The 27,269-nt window shown below is 42.7% G+C and overlaps 1 protein-coding gene across 1 annotated transcript; it reads left to right on the plus strand.

Annotated features, from left to right (window-relative positions):
- The first annotated feature begins 3,009 nt into the window (after positions 1-3,009).
- tmem198aa (transmembrane protein 198aa) lies at positions 3,010-21,584 on the plus strand. The gene is made up of 6 exons (XM_079562956.1): positions 3,010-3,287; positions 8,711-8,949; positions 11,688-11,900; positions 13,336-13,459; positions 19,929-20,224; positions 21,387-21,584. The coding sequence occupies exons 1-6, from the start codon at positions 3,119-3,121 to the stop codon at positions 21,534-21,536; spliced, it is 1,191 nt and encodes a 396-aa protein (XP_079419082.1). The 5' UTR covers positions 3,010-3,118; the 3' UTR covers positions 21,537-21,584.
- Positions 21,585-27,269: the final 5,685 nt, after the last annotated feature.

Genomic DNA, 27,269 nt, shown 5'->3' on the forward strand with positions numbered 1-27,269 from the left:
ATTATGAATATAGTTTTCTACTAAATAAAGATACAAAGACATGGAGAGGAGCAAAGTCGTTCAAAAGCCCATAAATACATAACGGAGAATGCTAACGGTTAGCTAGCACTAGCTACAACGGCTCTTTTTTAGCTTCTACTGAACAATCTGCTGTGAGAAAATATCCATATGTGTCTGATTTACACTTGACTTTATTTATGTGTGGTAAATAACTTCATATTCCACCAGAAAATGGCTAAAAAGAGTGAAAATTGTGTTTCCCAGAAGATTCTATTTTCCCCCATGGCGAAGCCACGCCCCTTCTATGACACGATGCCGTCTGTATCTATACGGTGTGGGAAAAGGGCCTTAGCGTTAGCTTTGGCATTAGCATTAGCGCTAGTACATTAGCTGTGATGTGTGCCAGTCGACAAAACGCTGTAAAATAAGCATCGTAAAGGGTGAGTTTGGTCTATTTTTACTATGACTTTAAAACTAAGACGTTATGGGGGGAAACCTAGCCAAAAATACAAAATCTTGAAATGATGTTTTGCTTGATACGCCATTTCTTTTTCTAGAGGCATTTTGAATGAGATTTTTGATACTTTTTGAACTCAAAATAGTACATTTTTTAAAATACCAATACAGTGCGACACATACATTTCCAGTTGGTATTGACCACAGCCCTGCGCTCCATTAAAATCCCCTGACTCCTATAGCAGCAGTGATTTTCCCCCGTGCTGAGCCGCGGGTTTATGCAGCATAAGCAGAAAGTGTGTGGGGGGGGGGGAATCAATGCGCACAAACATAAGGCAACATTTTCTCTGACTGTGACTGCTGACTTTGCGGTGTTTATGATAATTCTAACATAATTACATCTAACTTCCATTTGGGAGAGCTGCTACACTGCTCTGTTTTCACACCACTCTTAATTACCTCTATTTCACCGCACGGCAGAGTGGTACGCAAATCATGTCTGTTTCTTTGGAATATTTGTAAAATTCTACACTGATCACTTGATAAAAATACATTAAAATGGATAATTAAAGTGCTCTGAAAAGCTGTTGAATAAATAAAGAGTAAAATCCAAAGTGACACTGCTGTTGAGATGTTGAGGCTTGTCTCTGTGCTGTTTGGCCTATTGTAAGCAGATACTTTGTGGCATTTGCGAAGTAATGGCTTTCTTCTGGCGACTTGGCCATTTCGAGAGTCCTATATTTGAGATGAACTTATTGCTCTTGATTTTTCTTTTCATCCACAATTTTCCTGCCTGTTGTCGCTGAAATTTTTGTTTGGTCGACCAAACATTCAACAGAATCCTGCATTTTCCACTTAGAGTTTTAACACAGCTGATTGATACTCTCAGTACCTTGAGTATATTTGTTATAACCCTTTTCCATTTATTCTTTTCTCACAGATCCTTTGAAAAATATTTTGCTTTCTTCATGACTCAGAAACCAGAAACACCACTGCAGCACGGGATGAAAGATGAAGGGTCTGTCAGAAAAATAGCAGAACAATCCAAAATTCTGCCAGGGAATGTAAACTTTTGAGCACAACTGTATCACAAAGCCGACTTTTCCTCGCGCATTTATTCACAAATATTGACATATTTTACATCCACGTGTCCTGAAGGGTCAGGGAGATGACGCTGTAATCCAAATATGGACTCAAACTTAACCGTATTTTGGAGTTTTTCAGAGTTTTTTTTTCATTTCTAATTCTCAGCCTGCTTTATTGAGCTTTGAACACAAAAATAATTGATATCACTAAATGTATTATGTTTTTACATTTACTTCCCTATTCACCTGCAGTGTCTCGCCTTAAGCTGCATCTTTACAGCAGGTTATTGAGATAAATATGAGGTGGATTTGCATAGAACGAGCAGCTTGTGATTCAGAAAATGCTCTTATGGAGCTCGATGTGCTCTGTGTCCGCGATCTGTCTCTGTGCGAGTTCACTTCACCTTTGCTCTCTGAACAAGGAGAAAAGGGCAGAGAGAGACAAAGACACACACCAGTCTGTCCCATTCATTTGGGAATGATATAAAAACAAAGATTGGGAAACGCCAAGATAAGATAAGATGAGATGAGTCAGATTTTGAAGAAGCCGCTTGGTTGTTGGTGAGAGAAGTTATTTCACAATGCTACAGCTTTCTGCCCCGTCAGCACATCCCTCTCAAAGACCCGTCGATAATCACTTAGCCATTTTCCATAATTCATTCACACACTCCCCTCGCTGGAGCATTATGCTTCCTCTGCGCTTCCTGCTACTCAAAACTTCTGGCCTGGAACAAACTTCCCTGATGGACAAAATATGACGACGGCCCGTGGTCTGTTTGGAGAATGTGTGTATGCCATTTCATTTCCACAATAGTAGTGGTAGAATAATGGAGTTCGACGGCCCATCTCTGAGTCCTGGATGTAAAAATCACTGCACTCAGCTATACTCCTGGACCGTAGTGACCCCTGCTCCAAAAACGCAGATCGTACTGAGAGACAATCACTCAAGAATATACGAGCTGCGACCGACATCAGGCAGTGTCTGTTTTTCTGGAACGCTTGTCGCTGAGTGAGCCTCCTCTCGCTGCAACAAAGATCTCTCTCAAGTGTCTTGTCAACAAAATACAACATTATTCAGCGCCCCGCTCGGAGTCAGAGCGATAGAACCCGGGCATGTCGAGGACCGTGTTATACTTTCCCTGCACACAGCTAACGTCACTGCTACAATTCTCTCTTTGAACCATCGCACAGTGGAGAAGTTCAGGCTCACAACTTGACACTCTCCACACCCTGCAATGTGGTGTCTAGACTTCTAGGACAAAAGAAAGCATTATGTAAATGTTTTTTTTATTTGTCTACCTGAGAATTCCTGTTAAGTTAAATTCGAGTTTGTGACCAGGAGCAATCTTCGACGCCTGTGCACTGTTGTGTGTAACCACTTGCTTTCCATCCAGACATCATAGCAGTCAAACCGATCCCAGTTTGAGTAACAAATCTATACCTTCTCTCCGCAGGTGGACCGGTCTCCATGGCTCTCGCCGGAGCAGCAGCAGCGCCCTGATCCGCCGCCTCGCCCTCTCCCCTCCTCTCCTCTGAAGACTTGGTCCCCCCGCCGCCCCCCCTGACCTCCGGAGACGATGCCCTCCACGGCGCACCTCCTGGGGCTGTCCTCCCTGGGCATGTCCGACCTGGGCCTGTCCGAGCTGGGCCTGAAGTGTGAGCAGGAGATCGAGCGGAGGTACGAGATCGTGCCCTCCGTGGTCTGCTCCATGTGCTGCCTCTTCGGGATCATCTACTGCTTCTTCGGTGAGTGGCTGCTTCACCACAACTATTGTAAAGATTTGTCCTTTGAGTAGGCCGGGGAATTGATTAGATTATATCGACTGAGGAGCTGAACACATGGACTGGTTGTTAGTGATTTTCTGTTTTTATGAACAAGGATCGAAGAATATCCTTGTCAGCTCCTTGGTGGTGCTTTTCCTGTAATAAATGATGCCGTGCAATGTGCTCAGAATAACAGCATGTGCTCATTGTTTTGGTCCATCAGTGCAGAGCAGGCACACGTTTTTCAGCGTATAGAGAGGACGGATTCAGACGGACTCGTTACGATGTACTCCTAAAACAGCAACGTGCTGTTCTTCTTTCTGTTCCGGTCTATCGCCGTACACAGTCCTGGTTCAACCATAGACTTTAAAGGAACAGGCCACTGTTTTTCCACACTGAGATATGTTCTTACCTGAGCTTAGACGAGTTGATACGTACCTGTCTGGTCTTTGTGCCCGTGGAAGAGCTTGGTAGCTTCCAACTTCACCCCCGTTAGGAGCTATAGGAATACATTGGGAGAGGCCAAATGCTAACAACATATTTGGCCTTTGTGCCAAACAGGTACACATCAACTCGTCTAAGCTCAGGTAAGAACATATCTCAGTATGTAAAAACGGGGGCCTGTTCCTTTAAGCTTTATTGTAACAGGCAATCTCCGTCGATAACAAAAATGCCTTAAATCATGAACTTTGGTCCGAACCATAGCTCACTTTGTTGCTTTATGCCAACTATAGTGTCATGGCAACTTGAAAACAAACAGCAACAGACCAGTGCAGGACACCACGCTCTGAAACAGAGACAAACCCAGGAGGCGGTGCACCGTGTTAGAGGAGCACTGAAGGCAGTACTCCGGTTTCCCCTACCTCCATAAACATGCTGCTCAGATTGGCCCGCATATAAAGCACTTACTTACAATCAATATTGTTTGGTAGCCAAAAAATGTCCTTACCCATAATGCAACACACAGCCCAAGATGGGAACTTCGCTTATTAAAAGGTGCATTATAAAACCTTTTATGCCAAAAAAGGTGATATTAGTGCATATTTGACCTTTCAGTGACCCAACGGCTGCATGGGTGGTTAGCTTAGCGCTTTGCTACCAATTCGGGTGGGCTCTTTGGGGTTTCCTGTAGGTTTTCTGGATGGAATGTTTGCGCAAACCATGGAGTTGTTTCTGTAAGCAGTGAAAACCAGAAACCCAAAAAATACAACTGGAGCGTCCGAGAGACCACTGTGACGGAAAAGTAAAGGCGCCATGTTGACAGTCCAAAACTTTAAACTTAGAGTGAAGAAGGTCAACATCTCTGCGGTTTTGAGTATGTGTTTTTGCATAATTGTGGAGCTCAACATGCACAATACGTACTTCACAGCTCCACAAACACGTCCCGAAATGCTTGAGACAGCTCAGCAGCTCCCGGACAATTTCACAATGTGCACCGTGAGCATTATTAGTTTTTCCTCCTTTTTGAAAAGCAATCACAAAAACATACACAAAGTCTCTACAAAGCTCCTCCCCCCCCCTTCCGTTTCCCCGACGAGCACATCCTTAAAAGCCTCGTGTACTTGATTATAGCCTTCTCTCTTGCATCGATCCCTCTGAGCTACACGCTGCTTTGTTTGGGCGCTCGATAACCGCTGCCGACTCTCTTTACGTTTCCATCAGACTCCGGAACATGCCTGTATGCAGCTCGGACAATTTCTTATAATCACAAGTCTTCCAAACCGTCCAACAGAAGTCCCTCTGTAGTCGAGACACGTCCTGCTCTGATTTCATTTCGATATCCGCAACGGGACGCCAAGCTCAGATAAACAGTGGACGCTTTAATGTTTCTGTAGAGGTCGCAGCTCAAGCACAGGTCGTTTTCAGTCTTACAAAAAACCCATCCGGAGTTTGCGGGTTTTACATTTGCCGACGACAATCGCCTTCATTGATACTTATTGGCTTTTTCCATTTTCCCCTTTCAATGAGCGAGGAAAGAAATTCTCTTGATGCAATACCACCCCTACAGACTAGGGGGCGACTCCAGAAAGAACTGTATAATATGGAACCCTATGCAGACTTGACATGTCCCGAAAACACAGCCTAAAAGCCCTGCTCCAAAGAATATGATCTTTCTCCTTTGACAACTCTGAGGGGAGCATCATGTTTTAAACCACACTGGCTTTTGTTCTATTGATTATTTCTTTTTTTGAAGTTCGAGATTTCAGCTTTGATTGACAGGCCCTGGAGAACTGCGGAGGCTAGAAGATCTTTAATAAATCTCTCTAGATAGGATATGGCCATAGTAATTCTAACCCAGTGCAATGTGATCCAATGGAAACACCACTTATTTTGTTGATACTGTTTTGATCCATCATGGCTCTTTCATGATTGGCAAGAAATTTTGTTCTCTGTCAAACACTTCCAATAATTTTGTTCTATATCAAATATATCATGTGTTTCCTACTTTCAAACAGTATTTCTGCATATTTTAAAGGAACAGGCCACCGTTTTTCCATACTGTGATATGTTCTTATCTGAGCTTAGATGAGTTGATTACGTACCTGTCTGGTCTTTGTGTCCGTGGGGAGAGCGTGGTCGCTTCCAACTTCACCGCCGTTTGGAGCCATAGGAATACATTGGGAGAGACCAAATGCTAACAACACCTTTGGTCGTTTTTCGTGACTGAGGGCACGCACAAAGACCAGGCAAGTGTGCATCAACTCGTCTAAGCTCAGGTACGAACATATGTCAGTATGGAAAAATGGTGGCCTGTTCCTTTAACCCTCGGCACATGATCAATATACATTGAACACGGGACAGTGATGCAGTGAATGCTTATCACTGAACCCTGGGAATGGGTTCAGTGGCTCCGCAGCAAATTTCAGCCTTTGTTTTTTTTTCTTCTAATCAATAGAAATTTTACTGGCTATGGTATGGTTCTCCAACAGGTTTTTAGTTTGTTTGTGTCGAGCAAACTCCTTTCAATTGGCCGACTTCAAGCAAATGTTTTGGAATATTGTCACCGCATTTGGAGACCTTTATGAGAACAAAATTTGACCCAAGTTCTTGAGACCAGGAATGACTAAACCAAGATGGAAACCTGCATTTTGACCGCACATAGTAACCACAGTGGAATCATTAGCTACTCACCACTTCAGGGCTGGAAACTTAATTACTTTGACTGGAATTCTAAATTAGCCACAGATCGTCTTCGCTCTCGTTTGTTGAGCCACGGAGATGCAGTATCAATTTACAAAATCATTCCCGTAGCATTTTTTCTGCAGCTCTCCAAACTCAACGCATGAAAGCGGAGCGTGTCGAGAGAGAGGTGTTGTTTTGAAGACTTGAAGTGAGTCGTTGTATCTATATAAATAAATAAAAAACTCCACAGAGCCGTGAAGGAAACTGAAAGTGGAGTACTCGTGTAAACTTCATCACAATCAACTAGCAGTCAGGAAAATGTGTTGTTGCTGCTCTCTGTTGCGGTGAACTGTCAAAGATTTTCTCATCTCAGGAACCCTGGCATCAAAACTATTTCCCAGTGTCCCAGAGGAAAATACAAAATGAGGTGGCGTTCATGTGCAATTTTTGACTCGGAAATTGGTATTTACCATAATTACAAGAGCACATGAAGGCAGCAGTAATCCTCTCATCGTGGGGTAACAACACTCTCACCACACGAGCTGCCGGTATTTATTTATGCACTCTTCTCTTTATTGAAACAGCTGCACAGCGATGGGGAGCAAGAGGAAAGGGGAGTGGGAGGGCCTTATGGTAGCTCACTTGGAGGATCAGGAAGTGAAACTACTGTATGGCTATATCCACACGAAGACAAAACGCTTATGTTTTCAGAAACTTTCTTTGTAAGCCTGAAGCCAGCTCAGTAAATGTGTGCGTCCACATGGGTCGACTCAGGTCTGTGAAAACGGCACAATTCATCTTCCAGGCCTGTGTGAGGCGCTGTGACGCTAACACAGATGATAGAACAAGATGTAGAGGCGCATGTGCAGTAAACTTATATGGAATGTAAACAGGGGAAATGAAACGGATTCAAGGATTTAGGATCTACAGAAGAGACGAGGAGGAGAGTTTATTCTTCAGACGTAACGGGACTAAAACAGAAAAACAGTGACTTTTACTGTCAGTCCAAAAACACAGACTGACTCGGCCATATTTTTCTACTTGTCACCTGTGGCTTGTGGACGGCAGTGGAGCAAAGAGGAGCGGAGTCAAACCATCATAGATCCATGAGGAAAACTCATTCTAAAGGTCAGTAGATTATGGATCACAGACACCGCTCTGGAGCTGTGATGTCATCGTTTTAGTTAAAGTTGTGAAGACGTCGTAACAACGGCGCCGCGTAAACGGCGTTTTGAGATCTTTCCACTCTGGGACCTAGTTTGGAAACTGTTGGTTTACAGACCCCCAAAACGCCGGGCTAGTATGGACGATACACTGGATTGATCAAATATCTTTGCGTTTGGTCCTCAGCTTGACTTCGTGTGGACAGGGCCTAAGTTTTATCTGTCCCGCTGTCGCAGCTTTGCTCTCAAGGCTCTTCATGAGGAAGCGGTGCCACATAATCCGTGATTAATAAATCCACTTCCAAACATGTTCGTTGTAATTTTACAAGATGGGCTTTGCAATTTTCAATCACATACCTGTATCTATAATATCTGTATCTGTAACTCTATAGATAAACGCTGACATCTTATTGTGAAAAATAGACGGGTATTTGTTTCATTTGTTTAGATGGAGCAAAATCTGAAAATGAAAACCATTGCCTTTAGATGTGTTTGCTTTGCTTCCGGGTTATTAAAACATCCCTAGTCAAACACTGAATAGGACCAATTTAGCGTCTGTGGGCTGCGCTCTGTCACCACTTAACAGAACACGTGTGGGCGAAGTGGAGCTGATGTCCCGTCAGACAAACACGGCTGTAAACAGATTCAAAAACAGATTTGTTACGAGCGTTCGTCTGCACTCTAAAAGGCGCGTCACGAGGGCAGGTGTAATGGGCTGAGATGATTTGAGTGCTTGATAAATAACACTGACCTTTAGATGGAATGATCACGCTCTTAATGAGACGTTTACAAAGACGCTGATCTGCCGTGGGAGCCGGAGGGAAGATACTGCGTGCACTATTATTACGCAAGTGAGCTTTTTTTTTCTCAAACTGTCAAACTGAAAGGATTGGAGTGTCCCGGGTGATGGAGATGTTTGTAATGAGAGGAAACGTGGCCAAAGTGCAGCCATTGTCCCTCACACGGAATAAAAAACATTAAAAAGGTCACAAATTCTTGAAGGCTGGTCAGAGGACGCAGCTACTTATGGGACGGGACAAAGAACTCTCAAACGTTTTGTTGCTCATCCGGCAGCCAGGCCCGAGCTAAACTCCCCCGCCTCCTCTCTCCTCCCTGCAGGATACCGCTGCTTCAAAGCCGTGCTGTTCCTGACCGGCCTGATGTTCGGCTCTGTGGTCATCTTCATGCTGTGCTACAAGGAGCGGGTCATGGACACCCAGCTGAGCGTGGAGGCGTCCGTGGGCATCGGCCTGGGCATCGGCACCCTGTGCGGACTGGTCACCATGCTGGTCCGCTCCGTGGGGCTCTTCATGGTGGGGCTGCTGCTCGGGCTGCTGCTGGGGGTGGCCTCTCTGGTGGTGAGTGACCCGCTGTACGACTGGTGCATGTCTGAATGTCACGAGGTCGGATACTAATGTATTTGTTAGCATAGTCATGTTTCGACAGGGCCAGTGTGGTACAGTGTTAATTTCGTCGACTAAAATATTTTGTCTTAATTTTAGTCAAAGTGATATTTTTGACGACTAAAATTGGACTGAAACTAAATTAAAAGTTTCTCACGAGACTAAAACTATGATTAAAATGTCCAGATATTTTAGTCGACTAAAATAAGACTAAATAAAAATGAAAAGGAGAGACTAAAATCATCAAAGCCTCATATCATTTAAATTCACTGTCAAATGAACAGCTCTGAGCTTTGTTCATGTGGAAGCAGCTCCATGAAGTCGAGGACCACGATTAAACCTGATTATAATGAATATTATAAATATAAGTCGACTAAATAAGTCTTAATTTTAGTCGACTAAAACTAGACTAAAATTTAAAAGGTTTTTTTTTACTAAATCTTGACTAAAATTAAATTATATTTTAGTCAAAAGACTAAGACTAAAACTAAAATAAAATATGTTTAAAATTAACACTGGTGTGGTATTCACATCTCTCAAAACAGCATTAGATAACTGCATGTACTAGTTCTTTTTTCTGATGGGTGGGTAAGACACTAATTGAAATACTTTTAAATAAATAATTTCAACTTAAGAGTGTATTGGGGGACAAAACACAAGTTTAGTTCTAACATTTTTCACAATGTTTCAATATCATGCATAAAATCAACGTCAGTGAAGCTACCATTTAGTTCATTGCCCGAAACTGGTAAAAAAAAATAATAATAATACAAAAGGTGTATGTAAAATATACAAAAAGTACTTTCAGGTCTCGGGTGTGCTGGTATTCAGGAGGTGTTGTGTTTTGTGATATTGCTGTTTGCATGATCACACCTGTCATAGGCAAGAGTTTTTGTCATGTGATGGGGGCGGGGTCTGTCACCTCCAATATTGTTTGCCCATAAATTTCACTAAAAATAACCTTTGGCAACAACAAAAAAAAATAGTCCTCGGGTTTATTGTTTCTTCTGTTGAGAAAATACTGTAAGTGTGATTAAATGGTGGTACCAGACATGTCCAAATATGGCCACAACCAATTCACTTTAGGCTAAAGTGAACAGGGCGTATGATCAAACATGGTGCCTGGAGTTTTCATGCTGTAATTTCACTTATTTCACTACCTTTAAAACCAACACATATATCATCACTTAGTACAATTATTCATCAATAAAATGTGTGAGTTATATCAACTTACTAGGGCCAGTTTTCAAGTTATGCAAAGAAATGTACAGTGAACTCAGCCAGACTTGGGTCTTTTCAGACTTCAGAGAAAGCAGGAAGTCGAGAGCGCAGCAGGTCTCTGCTGATTGGTCAAATGCCACAGAGGTGGGAACTATGGCTGTGTCCGAAACCATCAAATTGTAGCCTCTAAGCACTAACACTAGCAACTAACTCCTTAACCTTTCATGGGGTCGACTGTTAGATCTCTATGCAGTTAGTGAACTAGAGCTTCAGCAGCATTTGCAGAATCCGTCCATCCTTAAACAGGGGAAAGGGAAGTGACATCACCAACAGCTGTTTTTCTTCTTCTATAAAGTTATTGGTGGAGTGCAGGCCAAACAAAAGTGCATGTCGCCCCCACTGTATAGTGTCCAACAACAACAACAACAACAACAACAACAACAACAACAACAACAACAACAACATAGTGTCAAAATAAAGACATTTAAGGAGAAAAATAAATCCAAATGATCCAAACATTTCCCTTTAGTGTTATTTTATTTCAACAGCTGTTTCATAAAGCTACATTATGCAAATGATCCATGTGGCTTAAGTTTCTACTAAATGAAAACAAAAGCACAAACTGTCTTCATTTAATCTGTTTACTGAGTTTACTCTTTAACACTGACATGTGGCTGAGCTGTGGCGACGACAACATGGATTTATCACTTTTATAAAGTTTGGCTTGTGCAGAATCTTAATTTTTAATTATTATTATTTGTATTATCAAATGTGCTCCTGTCAATCAACATTAGTTGCGCATGAATCACTCGAGGGTGGGGGCGAGGGGGGTGGGGGGATTTGGCGCAGTGGCTTGTGGGATGGCACATAGCTCCTAATCACCGGTTAGTTAGCATCAGAGGTCCCTATGCTAAAGTGGCTATGATAGTTAGCATCAAGGCTCCTTTTCCTAACTACTTCCTAACTGACAGACCAACTCGGAAGCTTCTTATCATGGCGGACACTGACGCACATCCGGTTTGGCATAAGAGCTCTTAGCAATCTGCTCGTTTCGGACGCAGCCTATGATGTAAGGTGATCTCTTCTGATTGGCTGAGTGAGGACTACATACTTCTTTACCTGACTGATGTACAACAGGGTGGCCACATGTAAAGTGTGCAGAAATTACCAAAAATAGTCACTTATAAGTCCCTATAAAGGGTTAAGCATCTTTGGGTATACAAGTACTCTGTGTGTATATCATCGTTATTATACTAGGTCACTTAAGGCGAGACACACACCTAAGAACATCGATTTTTTTTCTTTAATGCAGGGGTCAATGTTGAGATTTTAGGTCGTCTAGCATTTTATTTTTAATGTGAGCATTTGTGGGCGTTCCCTAAAGATCCCGTCTGTATCTATGTTTAAAGAAGTGTGTGTCAGGAACAGTGTCCCGTGGATTGATTGGATGAACCTAACTCTCTCCTCTTCAGGTGATGGAGGAGTTCTACCACCCGCGGACCGTGTGGGTGCCCATCGGTGTCCTGCTGGGCGCGGGGACCCTGTGCGCCGTGCTGACCCTCCAGTGGCAGCGCTGCTTCGTCACCCTCTCCACGGCCACGTTCGGCTCGGCCATCATCACCGTCACCGTGGACTACTTCATCGAGCTCTTCGCCCTGGTGCACTACATCTACGAGAGGCTCCGGGTACGGCACCGGCGGCTCACTCGGCTCGGCTTTTTATTCCGCGTTAGTGTGGTTGGAGCTTTATGTCCAGAGCGACGGAGCTGTTCATGTTGTAACCGCTGGGGGGCGCTACTGCACACAGATCAACAGGAGAAGCAGAACCATAGAAATACAAAGAAGAAGTGGCATTCGATCTAAATCACTTACCCTGCGCCTTAACCAAGCACATTTTTCTCCAGTTCGGCTCTACCCAAATCTAAAAGCTTCTTGACTGGAGAGCGACACAGTAATGCCTAATGCTTTTGTCGCTCTTTTGTCACTTTTTCGTCTCTTTTTATGTTGCTTTACGTCATTCTTTTGTCGTACTTTTGTGGCTTTTTTTGGTCACATTTTTATTGCATTAACCTCTGAACTCCCACCTGAACCGAGAGCATTTTCTCCAGTTCAGCTTTACCCAAATCCTGAAAGGCCAGTGTAACACCTCATTTGAAAGCTATGACCTACCAAACTAAATTGATCTTTTTCCTCACATCATCAGATTTTTTTTCATCACTTTTTTTGTTGGGCAGTCGTCTCATTTTTGTCAAATTTTCGTGACTTTTTTGTCACTTTTTCGTCAATTTTTTCTCAGTTTTTCGTCAATTTTTCTCACTTTTTTTGTCAAATTTTTGTCAATTTTTGTAATTTTTTTGTACATTTTTTGTACATTTTTTGTCACTTTTTCGTCACTTTTTCGTCAATTATAAATCACTTTTTTCACATTTTCATCCTTGTTTTCGTCTCAGTTTTGTTGCTATTTTCACCCGTTTTGGATTGGGGTAAAGCTGGAGAAAATGTGCTCGGTTCAGGTGGGAGTTAAGGGGTTAACATCCTCACAATTGCCGCTATTTTGACACTTTTTGGGGGGAAGCTGGGGAAAGTGTGCTTGGTTCAGGTGGGGGTTAAAAGGTTAGCATATGCAGATACTTAGCAAGCTGGCTAGTCTGGGAAACTTTTCAGCGTTCGTTAGTAGGGATGGGTGGATTATCGTGCTAGAAGATAATCACTAAATCCATCAGACTTTTGCCAGGAGTGGCTGCGTCTCCATGGAGATGTGACTAAAGTCTGCAGTATTTAAGATTTCGGTAGATTTGTTCCTCATCCAAATCCATTGGAGCTGCTCATTAGCTGCATGTTTTGTATTGATTATTGATTGAACAGTATAGTCCAAAATGTTTTTCAGTGTGCCTTTAAATACTTTATGTCTCACTCAATATGACATTTACAGCAGACAATGAAGAGGAATATTTCATAATTGCCCAATCCCCATCCTTTCTGCAGTTTCAGTGACTTTTTAAGCCATAGGCAAATATCGCTAATCGCAATTATTTGCGCCAGGATAATCGTGACCCCAAATTTCATTATCGTCCCATCCCTAGTCGTTAGCCTGTATCACTATAACGTAATATGTCTGCAGGTGTCCCCGAAGAAGCCGCAGTGCTGGTTCACCTGGGTGATCCTGGGGGTGTGGCCTGTGCTGACTCTCCTCGGGGTGCTCATCCAGTGGAAGGTGACGGGCGAGGGCTTCTCCCACACAGAGGGTAAGTCTGGGGCCGCTTAGGCACCTTTATCACAGAACAGTTGCAGGAATAGAGCTCCTGCGAACCCTCAGCGGAGTTGCCAGGTCTGCGGGCACACAACGCTATGGGGGGACTTTTTAAAGGAACAGGCCACCGTTTTTCCATCCTGAGGTATGTTCTTACCTGAGCTTAGACGAGTTGATACGTACCTGTCTGGTCTTTGTGCCCGTGGAAGAGCGTGGTAGCTTCCAACTTCACCCCCGTCTGGAGCTATAGGAATACATTGGGTGAGGCCAAATGCTAACAACATTTGTAGTCGTTTTGCGTGACTGAGGGCACACATAAAGACCAGACAGGTACACATCAACTCGTCGAAGCTCAGGTAAGAACACATCTCAGTATGGAAAAAGCAGTGGCCTGTTCCTTTAAACTTTTCTATCAGTTTCATGAACTTGCAGGCTAGTTTTCTAGCATTTCTGAGAAAGTGACCCAGAACAAGGGTCACTGTTCTGAAGTTGTGAGATGGGCCGACAATTCTGTGAAGAATTGGGAAGCTACAAATACTGTATATTTGGAAAGTTGGGAATGAGTTGGTTCCTGAGTTGGCATGACTTGCTCTGGCTTCATCCATGATGAGCACCGTCGACCACATTCCCCAACACACAAAGTGGACCTGTTTGATGCGGTATACCGTCTATCATCAACATTTACTCCTTTCATTGTTTGCCTGAAAAAAATCAGCTAAGCCCAAAATGTCAAAGAAAAAATAGACCAAACTTAAAGAGACTAGATGCAAGTTGGTCATTTTATACTCACTGCTGCCACCTCAGGTTTAAAGCGTAACTGCAGTCTCTATATCAAAGGAATAGGCCAGCATTTTTCCATATTGAGATATGTTCTTACCTGAGCTTAGACGAGTTGATGTGTACCTGTCTGGTCTTTGTGCGTGCCCGTGGAAGAGCATGGTAGCTTCCAACGTTTGGAGCTATAGGAATCCATTGGGAGAGGCCAAACGCTAACAACATCTTTGGTCGTTTTGCGTGACTGAGGGCACGCACAAAGACCAGACAGGTACGCATCAACTCGTCTAAGCTCAGGTAAGAACATATCTCAGTATGAAAAAACGGTGGCCTGTTCCTTTAAGACTTTTTGAGTGACAGTGCAGGATTTTAGAGGCAGTTGTGGTGAACAGGTCTGAGCTCATTCTACACATTAAGACATGGCTGGAACATGTAGGAGGAGGAAAATACTTCATTTTAGCATTTTTAAACTCTGCATAGTCCCTTTAAGACTTGTGTCAATTAGTGCTCACAATTCACTACAACATGGCAGTGCTTCTCTCTCCCACGCGTACTCATTCACAAATATTGACATGTTTGGAATCCACGTATAGCACGAAGCGCACCGTGTCTCACCTTAAAAAACCTGTCGTAAAACTACTTTGGACGACAAAACGTCCAATCCAGCGGGGCCGAGCTGAGAGGGAGAACGGCGCTGATTCTGTAAACAAGTGAAGCACATTGGAAGTTTCAGCCGCGCTCTCAGGTGCTGCATAAAATGTGTTTGAGATAACACCAAGCACCTGAAACATGCATTACACCCCCCCGCTTTAAGCTTTCGATTGTCCCCGTCTGTGTGTCTGATGCGGAATGGTACACGCTTCCTTTTCACGCCGTTGTATTCTGGGAGATAAAGGAACCTGTTGTGTAATAATAATTCATTTTTCAGCCGCCGTTACCAGTTTTGGTCTAATCCCCTTCTGTGTGGATCCTATTGTTCGCTCGGTGAATGCTCTGTACTGGTGCCAGCAAGTGTTCCAGCTTTACTTTCATTTTTTCCCCCAAACAATAGCCCTGCCAGATCGGAGCAGGACAATAGAGCGCTCCGCTTTATTAGTCCTCTGACTTTGAAGACAGAAAAAAACGCATTAATTTCATGGGCTCGTAATTAAACGGAGCCCCGGTGGAACAAGGAGGAGCATAAACAGTCCGGAGCACGTTCGAACTCCTCAAGTTGTTTACAGTAATTGTATATGTATATTTTGCTAAATAGATACACTTTTATCAAGGTGCATAGTGGCTGTGATGATGCGTTTTCAATGGTTTAAAAAATGAAAGCACAGAAGGGGTTTCCGAGCGCTTTGGATCAAATGGTAATCAGTCTGACATTGAGCGAAATGCTTTGAAAGATTGAAAATATGGCTGTGGGTTGCTACACAGGCCTCCTCACTTTTTCTATAACTTCATATTGATCGGTACGAGCCAGTGTTTGGAATACTGATACCAGCCGCAGCCCTTTAGGTGCAGCCAAACTCTAAATCCACTTTAGTCTGTTGATGAACTACACAGTGTTCAAAGAGGGAGAAGTGCAGATACTACAGGTTAAATATTACTCCAATGAAGGTAAAAGTTGCTCAGACAAGTGGTTACTTAAAGGCGAGACACTGCAGGGGAATTTAGAGATATGCTTTAGAAACGTCTGCTGAATATTACTGACTTGCAGGTTTTCCGCAATATGATGTTTTCATATAAATTAAATAAATAATCGGTGGTGGTAAGCTACGTTTGCATCTTCAGTTTTCCTTGGGGGAGACTGACAGAAGCGGTTATGTTGTACATGTTTTTAGTTGAAGGGGAAACCGGAGGAAAGCTACACAGACACGGAGAGAACATGCAAACTCCACACAGAAAGGCCCCCGTCCAGGTGGGAATCGAACCCGAGACCTACGAGCTGTGAATCTAGTCTAAATCTAATTGCTGGAATGGATGGACCCAGATTTAAATGCATGGTTTCATTTCGATGACATATTAGTAACAAGGATTTTTTTCATGGGGAATTTTGGATCTTAAGTTAAAGGGACTATACGGAGATTAAAGATGTTAAAATTAGGTATTTTCCTCCCCCTACATGTTCCAACAATGCCCTAATATGTAGAATCAGCTCAGACCTGTTCACCACAACTGCCTCTAAAATCCTGCACTGTCACTCAAAAAGTCATGCAAGAGCTTAATATAGAAGGTGCAGTTACACGTATGACCTGAGGTGGCAGCAGTGAGCATAAAAATGACCAACTTAAAAAAAATCGAACATTTTATTTTGAGAAAACGGCCCTAAAGCTGGATAGCATTTCTCCAGTTTCTTTTGTACTATGTGTCTTCCAGGAAGGACATGACCATATTTGGATTACTGCGTCATCTCGAGCAACTTATTGTTATGTAATTGTATATTAAAATGAATATGGGGTAGGCACTTAAGCTTTATAAGCTTATTGCTTCAGCCTACTCCCCTTTGAGCGTCCACAACTGTATGAAATTTGAAAGACAAAATGAATGTAAAATTGCTCAAAACTAAACTAAACTAAACTAACTTGTGGATATAAAATTTTGACCACTGCATGAAAAATCTATGTTTCCACCTGCTGTGCCTCTCATTGCCTGCTGTGCCTCTCAGGTGCATTATGGAGCATTTTATAATAAAAATAATAATAATAATTATAGATTGTATTTAAAAGCGCCATTCAGAACACCCAAGGACACATTAAAACATTAAAAACAAGAGCAACAGAATAAAACAGAGTACAACATTGAGAAGGTGAGCGCGTAGATAATGAAGAGGAGGGGCCCCAGGACAGAGCCCTGGGGCACACCAGCAGAGACAGGGAAGGTGTGGGATTTGTGTTGAATGAACTGGCCAGAGAGATAGGAAGTGAACCTTTTATCTGGATAAACAATGTATTAGTACCTGTTTGACTTGTCAGTGGTTTATTTTCCATCACAGCAGCCTCTGTGACGGCCCAGGATCAATTGTTTATTGGAGTTTTTGATAGGTCACTTGAGAACGTCTTGTGTTCTGTACAAAATACGTCAGGATGGGATGGGTGCTACAATTTGTATTTATCACTGATTTTATAAGAGGCCAGTCTGAATGCTTTACCAAGTCCTTTTTGTTGTCTGCAAAAGCCTTTCACTTGCGGTTTCTTTTTCGTGCTGTTTGTTGTGTTTGCTCAGTTTCATTCGAGCAGAATTGTGGTAAAAAAAAAAAAACACAGACAGAATGAAACAAACAGAAAACATTTGATCCGATTTGAACCGCTCACTTCAAAGAGCCAATTCTATCACGTCACTAAATCACACGGGGAAAGAAATGGGTCACAATAATATAACCCAGAAAGTCAATATACCCAATGTTGTACTTCTTATGGATGGAGTATGGACGATATGTCATTCTTAAGGTAAATATAGTGTATATGGCATTTTGATTTGATAGTTAACGGCAACAGGAGTTTGTTTCAGGCCCCAAGACCTGATGGAGACGAGACACGAATGGGCCAAAACAGAACCACATTTGTCAAAATCAGCTCTATCGGGCGTCACGGAGACAGAGTGATGATCCAATCCCAACAGACCCTTTCACACAAAGTGCTGCAAAGTGAAGAAGGGAGGGGGGGGGGGCATCATTAGACGTGTCCCTGCCAGATGGTGCCTCCTCTTGACTGTCTGCCTCCAACAAAGCAAGAACAATAGTCCGGCTGACACTCTCCTCCCACTCGGCCCTGGGAGAAATAGTCTAAACTGTGTCACCCCCCCCCTGACAATTAGATGTTCCATGTGTGTTTTACCGATCACATTTATCCACATTCCATTTTTTCTTTCCCCTGTGGGAGGCCGTGAATATGACGGGACCACACTCGCCCACTCACAATATGTGCGGCGGAACAGAACACGCAGAGTGGAGGATATCGCTCCGCCGCGGGATGACTAAAGCCGGAAGACGACGGTCGCAGCACAGGCTATTTATGGGAGAGGAGGCTAAAAAAAATGAGAAGAAATTCCACACTTCACGCATGTTGTTGTTGTTGTTGTGGGTAAACGAGGTGTTCAAGTAGTTCCTTTTTGATATTCAGAAGCAAATTGAGCTTTTGAGCATAAACTAGTGGACGATTTCTGCAGCTGAATGTGTTCGATCATGACGTTTGGCTTTTCAACAAAGTTATGCAATAACAAGGCAAGGCTAGGTTTATTTGTAGAGCACAATTCATACACAGGGCAATTCAAAGCGCTTCACAGTTGCATAAAATGACAAGAAAACAGATCAAATCAATAAAACATCAACATAAAAATGTATCAATTACAGTAAAAGGCAAGAGTGCAGATAAAATACTTTCAGTCATATGCACGGGCAAAAAGAACTGCCTGGATTTGAACATTGTCAGAGTTGAGGCCTGTCTCACATCCTCATGAAGACTGTTCCAGATTTTAGCTGCATGAAACTGAAACGCAGCCTCACCGTGTTTATTATTGACTCTGGGAACCACCGGGAGGCCCCTCCCTGAGGTTCTCAGGGCCCGAGATGGTTCATACGGCTCTAACATGTCAGAGAAAACCATGAAAAGACCTGTACACGAGCAGAGCTGTTTTAGATTCTATTCTCTGAGTGACAGGAAGCCAGTGCAGAGACCAGAGCACTGGACTAATATGGTTGTATTTCCTGGTTCTGGTCAGGACTGAGACCTCACCTGCGTTGGTGTTCATGTGGATATTATTTGTCTCCTTGACCAGAACTGCATCAAACACATTGTTAGACAGGAGAAAGTAAGTGAGCTGCTGATATATCTCATGTTTTTCCTAAGAATGGCAGGTTTGATATGGGCCGGTAGTTGTTCACTCTACTTTAGAAGAGGCTTAATGAGTTGTGGTAACTTTTTTTTTTTTTCACTTCTCCAAGGTGCCTTTTATCTATTGTTAACCTCTTAACTCCCGCCTGAACCGAGAGGATCTTTTTCCTCACGTCAGATTTTTTTTTCCAGCATTTTTTTGTTGGGTATTCAACTCATTTTTGTAACTTTTTTGTCATTTTTTCTGTCAAATTTTTGTAATTTTTTTTGTCACATTTTTGTCTTTTTTGTAATTTTTTTAACCAAATTTTTGTCATTTTTTGTCACATTTTTGTATTTTTTGTCATGTTTTTGTCAAATTTTTGTCACATTTTTTGTCAATTTCTTGTGACATTTATGTGACATTTTTGCCACTTTTTCATCAATTTTTTGTCATTTTTCTGTCAATGTTTTCTCACTTTTTTGTCACATTTCCATCATTGTTTTCGTCTCAGTTTTGTTGCTATTTTCACAGCTTTTTTTCCAGAAGCTTTTGGACTGGGGTGAAAATGTGCTTGGTTCAGGTGGGAGTTAAGGGGTTAATCATTTTAGCCTTGACAGGAGCAATAGTATCAGTAGAGCAATGCCATTATTTCCTCCCAAAAAATGATTTAATGCCAGTTTAAGTTTAATTTAAGGCTTTAATGCTTTTTAATGTCTTGCAGAAGCCCAGCTTTTTCACCACAAAGCAGCGTGGGCCCTCTTCACATATTGACTGTAATGTAGTAAAAGTAATTTAGTGGCTCTCATAGTCTATGGTTAACCCTTTTGCTTCCTCTCACCATTTTGTCAGGACGTGATAGCCTAACCCTAACACGAACTTTGACCTCTATGCAGTGGTGCTGAGCCGGCAGCAGAGGCGGGTGCAGCTCATGAAGCTCCGTCAGAGGGAGGAGCGACTGCGCAAGGAGAACGAGAAGAAGAAGAAGAAGAACAAGCGCAGCCAGGGGCACAAAGTCGAGCTCAAGCACAAGCCCGTGAACCAGCAGCCGCAGTACCACCACCCGGGCTCCTCCCACTCACACCAGAGCCACGCCCCTCAGCCTCACAAAGCCCCGCCCCCCCAGACTGAGCCCGGGTACCACCGCAAGCCCCACCCCAAGAGGCGCTTCGACGGGGACGTGCTCTCGCCGGTCAGTGTCCTTTGTGGCAATCATGCATTTTTAACATCGACTTTTTCTCCTTTCAAAGTTTTCAAGTCGCTCAAATAATTACTTTCATGACCGAGCCGTGCCCCGCGCTAGCTTTACACCAACTGTGCGCCCGCTCTTTGGGCCCAACAGCGCGGAAACAAATAAGCAAGTAGCACGGAAGCAACAATTCTTTTTCCCAGTACGCCAATGAAATCAGATCAGATTCAGTTTGCAACAACCCAGTCTTAAAAACAAACAAAGCCACATAGTCAAAACACCGCCATCTTGTATAGCCGAGGCTTGGACCGTGTGTAACTAATGCTAACGCTAACACACGGAGAAGCTTAACACTGGCTGTGGAGGCTCTGCAGGGTCTATAATCTCTAGACATCTCAGTGACCAGTGGCGACTCGAATCACCAAACCGGTTGCCAACTAGTCTCCAGGCCAGTGAGATGGACCCTTTTGTCCACCAATCGTTTATCAAGCACAGTAAGCTCGGACTACGTGGCTTCATTGTCTCTTTACATCCCATATGAAAGAAAAACGGATGATGGCCTTTCACAATGACGACGACGAGCCGTGACCCAAATAAAAAGTCATTCCAACCCATAAAAAACTGCTGTTAAATGTAATGCAATATATTGTATTGGCCCAAAGATTATTGTTGGCTTAAAGGTGCATTATGCAACTGTTTTTGCGGGGGGGAAAAATTGATATTTGTGAATATTTGACCTTATCGTGACCCAGTGGCTGTATGAGTGGCCTTTACTTTCCATTGCCGTGGTCTCTAAGATGCTCCAGGATCAATTGTTTTGGAAGGTTTTCACTGCGGACCGACCCTCTCACCAGAAAACCTACAAAACAAGGGACCTAGAGGCCACCATGATCGAAAGTGAAGGCGTCATGGTGACCAATCATTCAAATACGGAAAAAAAAAGTTGCATTATGCACCTTTACGCATTGAATAAACCCATACAACTGAAATTATTATCAAAACTCAACTGATCAGTCATTCCTGTAGTGTTTTCTTACTTTTTTGGTGTATCTGGGAAAAAGATTGTGACCCACTGACCCCCCCCCCAGTCACCACTAACTGCACAATGACCTAGCAGCATATCTACAGCATAATCTACATCTAACCCCTGTTTCCCTCTCCTCAGAGCTACATCCGAAGTTTCCGGGACAGGCAGTCGGACCGGCGCTCCTACTCCCACACCCGGATCAGCCGCTCCCGCATGGCCGAGCTGGACTACGACTGCGGCTCCCAGGTCCCGCTCACGGCCCCGAGCGGCCCCCCGGCCCGCATTTGACGGCCACTCTAATACGCCCACCCGAAAACACTCCCCCAAGCCCCCCCCCCTCCGCCCAAACATCGCAAGACGCCAGACCTAACCTTTACCGTGCCAACCTTATCTTTTGTCTATTGGAACTACTGACTTGAAGACTCTCTCGGCTGTTTGTTTTCGTTCGCAAAAAAAAATGTGTCCGATAATGAAGAGGGGGAAGCGATGGAGTTAAAACGACCTCAAAATAAATTGTCTCTAAAGAAACTGAAGGAAGGAAGGACCTACTCGAATGGATTTTAAAAATGGTGCGACGTTTCGAGTCAGTGTTGCCCTCTACATTTCTCTGCTCAAGACTGATTCCGAAAGACAACGGGGATGTGGGGTTTTCGAAAGCCGAGATAACCCTTTAGTAAGAGATTGTTTACCAAGTGCATCTGGAGGTTTCCACAAGGAGATTATGACCCCCCAAAAAAATGTCATGAATATTGTTTTTTTTTTTCACCCCCGTGATTATGGGGTCAGGGTCATGCGTGAAGACAGCTAGCTAGCTTGACTAACTAGCTAACCAGAGTAGTATCTAACTTATTTCGTATTTCCAACTAAAGCTTTTTTTTTATTGTTTTGATTCATTCTCCGATGCGGAGTGCCCCCAACTTTTGAGAGTAAAGCGCAAAGGCTGTATCAAATAGGCTAATAGCATGTCCAGTTGACTGCTACATGGACATCGCTAGCTAACTTGATTTCTCAGCTAATAGCAAAAACATTCAAAGCCAAAATCGGCTGAAGAGAGGACCCTGCAATTTCGGAGTGAAAGCTCTAAACGTTATTATCTAGCCAACTCACTATTGTAGGCCATTGCTAACGTGCTAACTTGCTAACTTGCTAACTTGTTTGGGGGTGCATTTCCCAGTCGGCTACTAACGGTGTGTTCCAGGCAACTGGTATTTTTCCCACTTCATATTTACAACTTATGACCTCAGAGCGTTGCAGCTGCGTAAACAGAAAGGCTAATGCTACAAGAGTTAGCTATAAGATGCTACCCTTATTGGGCATTTCTTCACACAAGATATAGGCTAATTCAGAACAAGATTTTATTGAAGTCTGTGACAAAAGTGAACGTTCCCATCACGGACACAGGGGTTTGGTAAAAGTTTTATCATTAGCTGCACTTCTCCACGGGGGGCCAAATTGCTGTCTTCATCTCGCATCTGAACTCTGACCACTTTGATCATCTCTGAGTTTACAAATTGTAATTACCAGTTTGAGCGCCGTTCCAAGGCATTTACTGTGTCCCAGTCGAAGGTCAGAAATGTACCGTTTATCAGTTGCCTGGAACATTTTAAACTTTCCGACACTTTTTTTTTATACCAAGTATAGCAAAGAGAAAAGGAGTATGCATTTCGGGATTTAATGCTATAAATTCACTGCTACCTCTTCACTAACATAGCTAAAAAGCGTATGAGGAGTAGAGAAAAGAGATTTGCTTTAACGCACTTAAACACTATGTTGTGTTATGTATTTTACCCGTCATGACCGAGGAGCAGAGCTTTTCCACGGCCCTATTTTCTACTACGGTTTCTGGCTAAAGTTAGTCAATGGATGATGCTCCCTTTGCACCAGAAAATTGTGCATTGCCATGGTAACAGGGAATTTATCTCATCTCATCCTGAACTCTATATAGAAGATGTGTTTTCTACCCCAAAAGATGTAAAAGTAGGTGTCTTTAAAAGACCGCCGTTTACATTGCTATGTTTGAAAAAGGCTTGACTTTTTACAATCTTCGGTGAGTCTCATGCCGTCTTTCATGCCGTCTCCAAACCTCAACATTCCATGACGTATTTCCAAGTGCCCTCGACTGTAGACGTCCAATGCCCTGTTGCCATGCAGTGTGGTTAAGGATAAAAAAGATGCAGTTTGAAAGAGCGTGGTGTTTGTGTCTTTAAGTGGACATGCTGTTCAGGCCCTATGGCAGTGCGGGTCGAACCAAATGCTGGCCAGAGAGGGGGGTGTTCCTCCGTGAATGTAGCATAATATGCTGGGATAATGTGACTTCAATGACTGGATACAATGTGAAGCTGTCAGATCTCACCACTGGACATTGCTTTTAGACAGAACTTAGCTTTTTATGTTTTATTTATTATGTATGTATGTATGGGATATGCACCTGATTTACATGCATACTCATATTGTTTAAAGGCTAACGGATTAGGCTTAATTTCTTTTTTCTTTTTAAATGTACTTGACAGTCAAAGTCCATTGGCCATCATAGAGAAAAGAAAAGGTTTTCAATCTGTTTTCTGTATGTTATTTGAAGTGAGAGCAGCTTTTATAATAAAATAAGGTGACGCCAATGAGAGGATTATGCTGCATTCATGTGGACTGCGGAGCTAGTTTTCCTGAGATGTGACGTCATTGTCCTCAGTTGGTTTGTGTTCATGTGATTTGTCAGAAAGTGGGAATTTTGATAACAGCAAATACAAAGTCTTCCATCACTGATTGGCGCTTAGCTGAGCTAACCATTTGAATTTTGAATTGAATCTCGCAAATATGTTACTAAAGAAAGTAGCAGAGTGGATCTAAAAAGCACACATTAGACGAAGATTATTTTGACCCCAGTTCCCCAATTGTCTTCCCCAGTTGAACGAGCGTTTTCCCAGTTCCACAGGACCACATGAACGCAGCATTAATCCACCCTTACTATAACAGCGTATAATTGTAATAGCTATAATTTTGATTTTAAACAACCGCCAATGCTTTTTCTAAGAACACGGTTTGTTTTCTTTGTTTTTTGTCATTTCCAAGGCGGTAGTTTTAAGTTATTAGGCGTCGACCCGCCCAGAAAGAAAAGCTGAACATTAAGGGAGCCTCATCTTTTCCTTGAGCTGTTCGGTGGCGTGAGTGGAGAGTCCCCTCACTGTGGCCCCTGACATGACAACATTGTGTGTCCAGTGTTTTCCCAGAGTCAGCGTGTTCTGATGTTCTGTCACTGTGCTCCTGACACACCCTTGCTCAGCGTTTACAGTGTGACAGGCCGATTACATAAACAAATACAAGCAGTGCAGTGGTTCTCAACTGGATCACCCACCAGCAACCTAAGATTCTGCGGTTTGAACCTGTCATTTTGTTTTATTTGACCTTTATTTAACCAGGAAAGTCCCGCTGGGATTAAGAATCTCTTCTTCACAGGAGTCCTGGCCCCAAAGGGGAGCTTATTATATATATTTTTAGTGGTTGGGGAAACCGGAGTATGCGCAGGAAACCTAAGCAGGCACGGACGCTGAAGTACTTTTTATACTTTTCTCACCGCACTGTGCTATAGTAACTACTCACCATGCTGGTTTAAGTGTTTGATCTTTCCAGCAAGAGATGCATAGTTTTTACTCTCGAAGTGAGTGTCCAACTGGGAGCAACTGTTGCTAATAAACTAGCGTTTGCTAAACATTTTAGCTAATCATTAAATATCATTCTCACAGAATAAGACTCTGATCACCCTATGGCTGCATGATGCATGATCGGTGATGGCAGTCAAATTGTCAGCACTTAATTCCATATGAATGTAACTGATAATTTGAAAAAAGAATCTCTTCATTCACAACGAGCCTCTGTTTCTGTATCAGAGGCATAATCGTTTAAGGCACTATTCTTGAACGTTCTGTTTGGAAAAGATTCGAACATGCTAACAGTTAGCCTAGCTAGATTCTATATTCAACACCCATTAAAGTGATGTAAGACTCAGTTTGAATTGTTAAATCATTGTTATGACAAACATTTAAGATAATTAAAGGAATAGTTCACCGTTTTTCCATACTGAGATATGTTCTTACCTGAGAAAAGACGAGTGGATATGTACCTGTCTGGTCTTTGTGCCCGTGGAGGAGCCTGGTCGCTTCTAACTTCACCCCCGTTTGGAGCTATAGGAATGCATTGGGAGAGGCCAAATGCTAACAACATATTTGGTCTTTTTACGTGACTGAGTGCACGCACAGAGACCAGACAGGTACACATCAACTCGTCTAAGCTCAGGTAAGAACATATCTCAGTATGGAAAAACGGTGAACTATTCCTTTAAATGCAGAGAATTGCGCAGTTGTCATTTTGTTGTCGATTGTGCAGCCGCCGGTGAAAGGTCGGTGACACCCAAACATGTCAGTGCTTGGTTAAATATGATAAATGCATGTTTAATTCTTCTTTTAGGCTTGTGGTTTTAAACTGCGTAGTCTCCCTCATCCAATCAGTGCGTAACGTGCCCCTCAGCTTCTCCCCAGATTGGCTCAGTTCAGTTTCGGAAGACGGCTAAAGTTTGCAACAATAAACTAGGCTACAGCATTTCTCTTGATCTGTGCAATAATCACGTCTTAACAGCTTGAAAATGTTCCTGCGACACAGTGTGGGTGCTAAAACTTCAGTTGAGAACCACTGTACAATGTTCGGTCATAGCCCAGACGCGCTCAGTCAATTTAGGAATATTATTTTCGGTTGACTTTTTAATAAGCTGGGTTTACAATATTTCCCTGAGCCCGGCTTGTTCTGCTTGTTAGCATCACATGCTAGGTAGTATAGCTATCAACATGGTCCACACGAATCCCTTTATTTCAGCCCTTTATCAACAACTGCCATTATTGTTTTACACTTACACCGATCTCAATACATCTTTTATGTCCATATATATCCAAAATCCCAAACATTTATTTCAGAATGGACGTGGATTTTGCCGTCTTACGATTTCAGGACTTTAAAGGGCTTCTGAACGGACATTTTTGGACCGCTCCTGTAACGTCTTGTATTATACTGTGTCATCTATCGTCGTCCTATGAGTTCCATTTGTGGGTTAACGTAGTGCAATTTTCAATTTCGAACGATGTTAATTTTCCATATATTTGCCAATGTCTGCTGTCTGTGTCTACCTGTTTGAGCTGTAGATATATTCTGTAAATAATTTTGGATTGTAAAAAAAAAGAAAGAAAGAAAAAAAAAAAGCAATTATTGTTTACGCCATGGCTGTTACTGTAAATGACCAGTTCGCTCATCGTTACTGCTGTAGATTTTTATGGTTTGGTTTTAAACTGTAATAATTTGTCACTACTGTCCGATTTCTGGCTTGTCGGTGAATGCACTTTTTTCCTGCGCCTTTATTCCATTAGCCCATTGTACTGTGATATTGGTCCTATGTTTTCCCGTTAAAATGCCATTATTATTATTATTATTATTATTGAAGCATGGATTTATATGGACCTGTCAATAAACGTTGTGATTTTACTGTGTTTTTGTTCAATTTCAAAAGCTTGTGACCATAAGACATGGAATATAATATGCGGAGGGTAGACATCATTGCCCATGTTCTTCATGGTGGGATGCTGAATGATTATTTGTGTTAGCTACCGCCTAACAGAAGAGTTAGAAAAGAGTAAGAAAATGGTATACTGTTGTTGGCCCTGGACTCTGACCAGCCTGGCCCAAATTAGCGTAAATGTGACACTTCTACAATGACATATGATAACCTCTTAGCCTTAAAGGGACTATGCAGAGTTTATGTTAAAATGATGTCTTTTCCACCCGCTATGTTCCAACAATGTCCTAATGTGTAGAATGAGCCCAGACCTGTTCACCACAACTGTCTCTAAAATCCTGCACTGTCACTCAAAACGGTGTTAATTCGGGTCCGAAGCGCCGTCATGCGCGAGCTTAATATAGAAGGTGCACTTACACGTATGACCTGAGGTGGCAGTAGTGAGTATAAAATGTCAAACTTGCATCTTG

The sequence above is a fragment of the Gobius niger genome (genome assembly GCF_951799975.1).
Source record: "Gobius niger genome assembly, chromosome: 9".
Taxonomy (NCBI): domain Eukaryota; kingdom Metazoa; phylum Chordata; class Actinopteri; order Gobiiformes; family Gobiidae; genus Gobius; species Gobius niger.

Bases quoted from the DNA above. Each gene is read 5' to 3' on its own strand.
- tmem198aa (XM_079562956.1), top strand. From the start codon at position 3,119: ATGCCCTCCACGGCGCACCTCCTGGGGCTGTCCTCCCTGGGCATGTCC. The intron at 3,288-8,710 runs GTGAGTGGCTGC...TCCTCCCTGCAG, and splicing joins GATCATCTACTGCTTCTTCG to GATACCGCTGCTTCAAAGCC. The intron at 11,901-13,335 runs GTACGGCACCGG...ATATGTCTGCAG, and splicing joins ACATCTACGAGAGGCTCCGG to GTGTCCCCGAAGAAGCCGCA.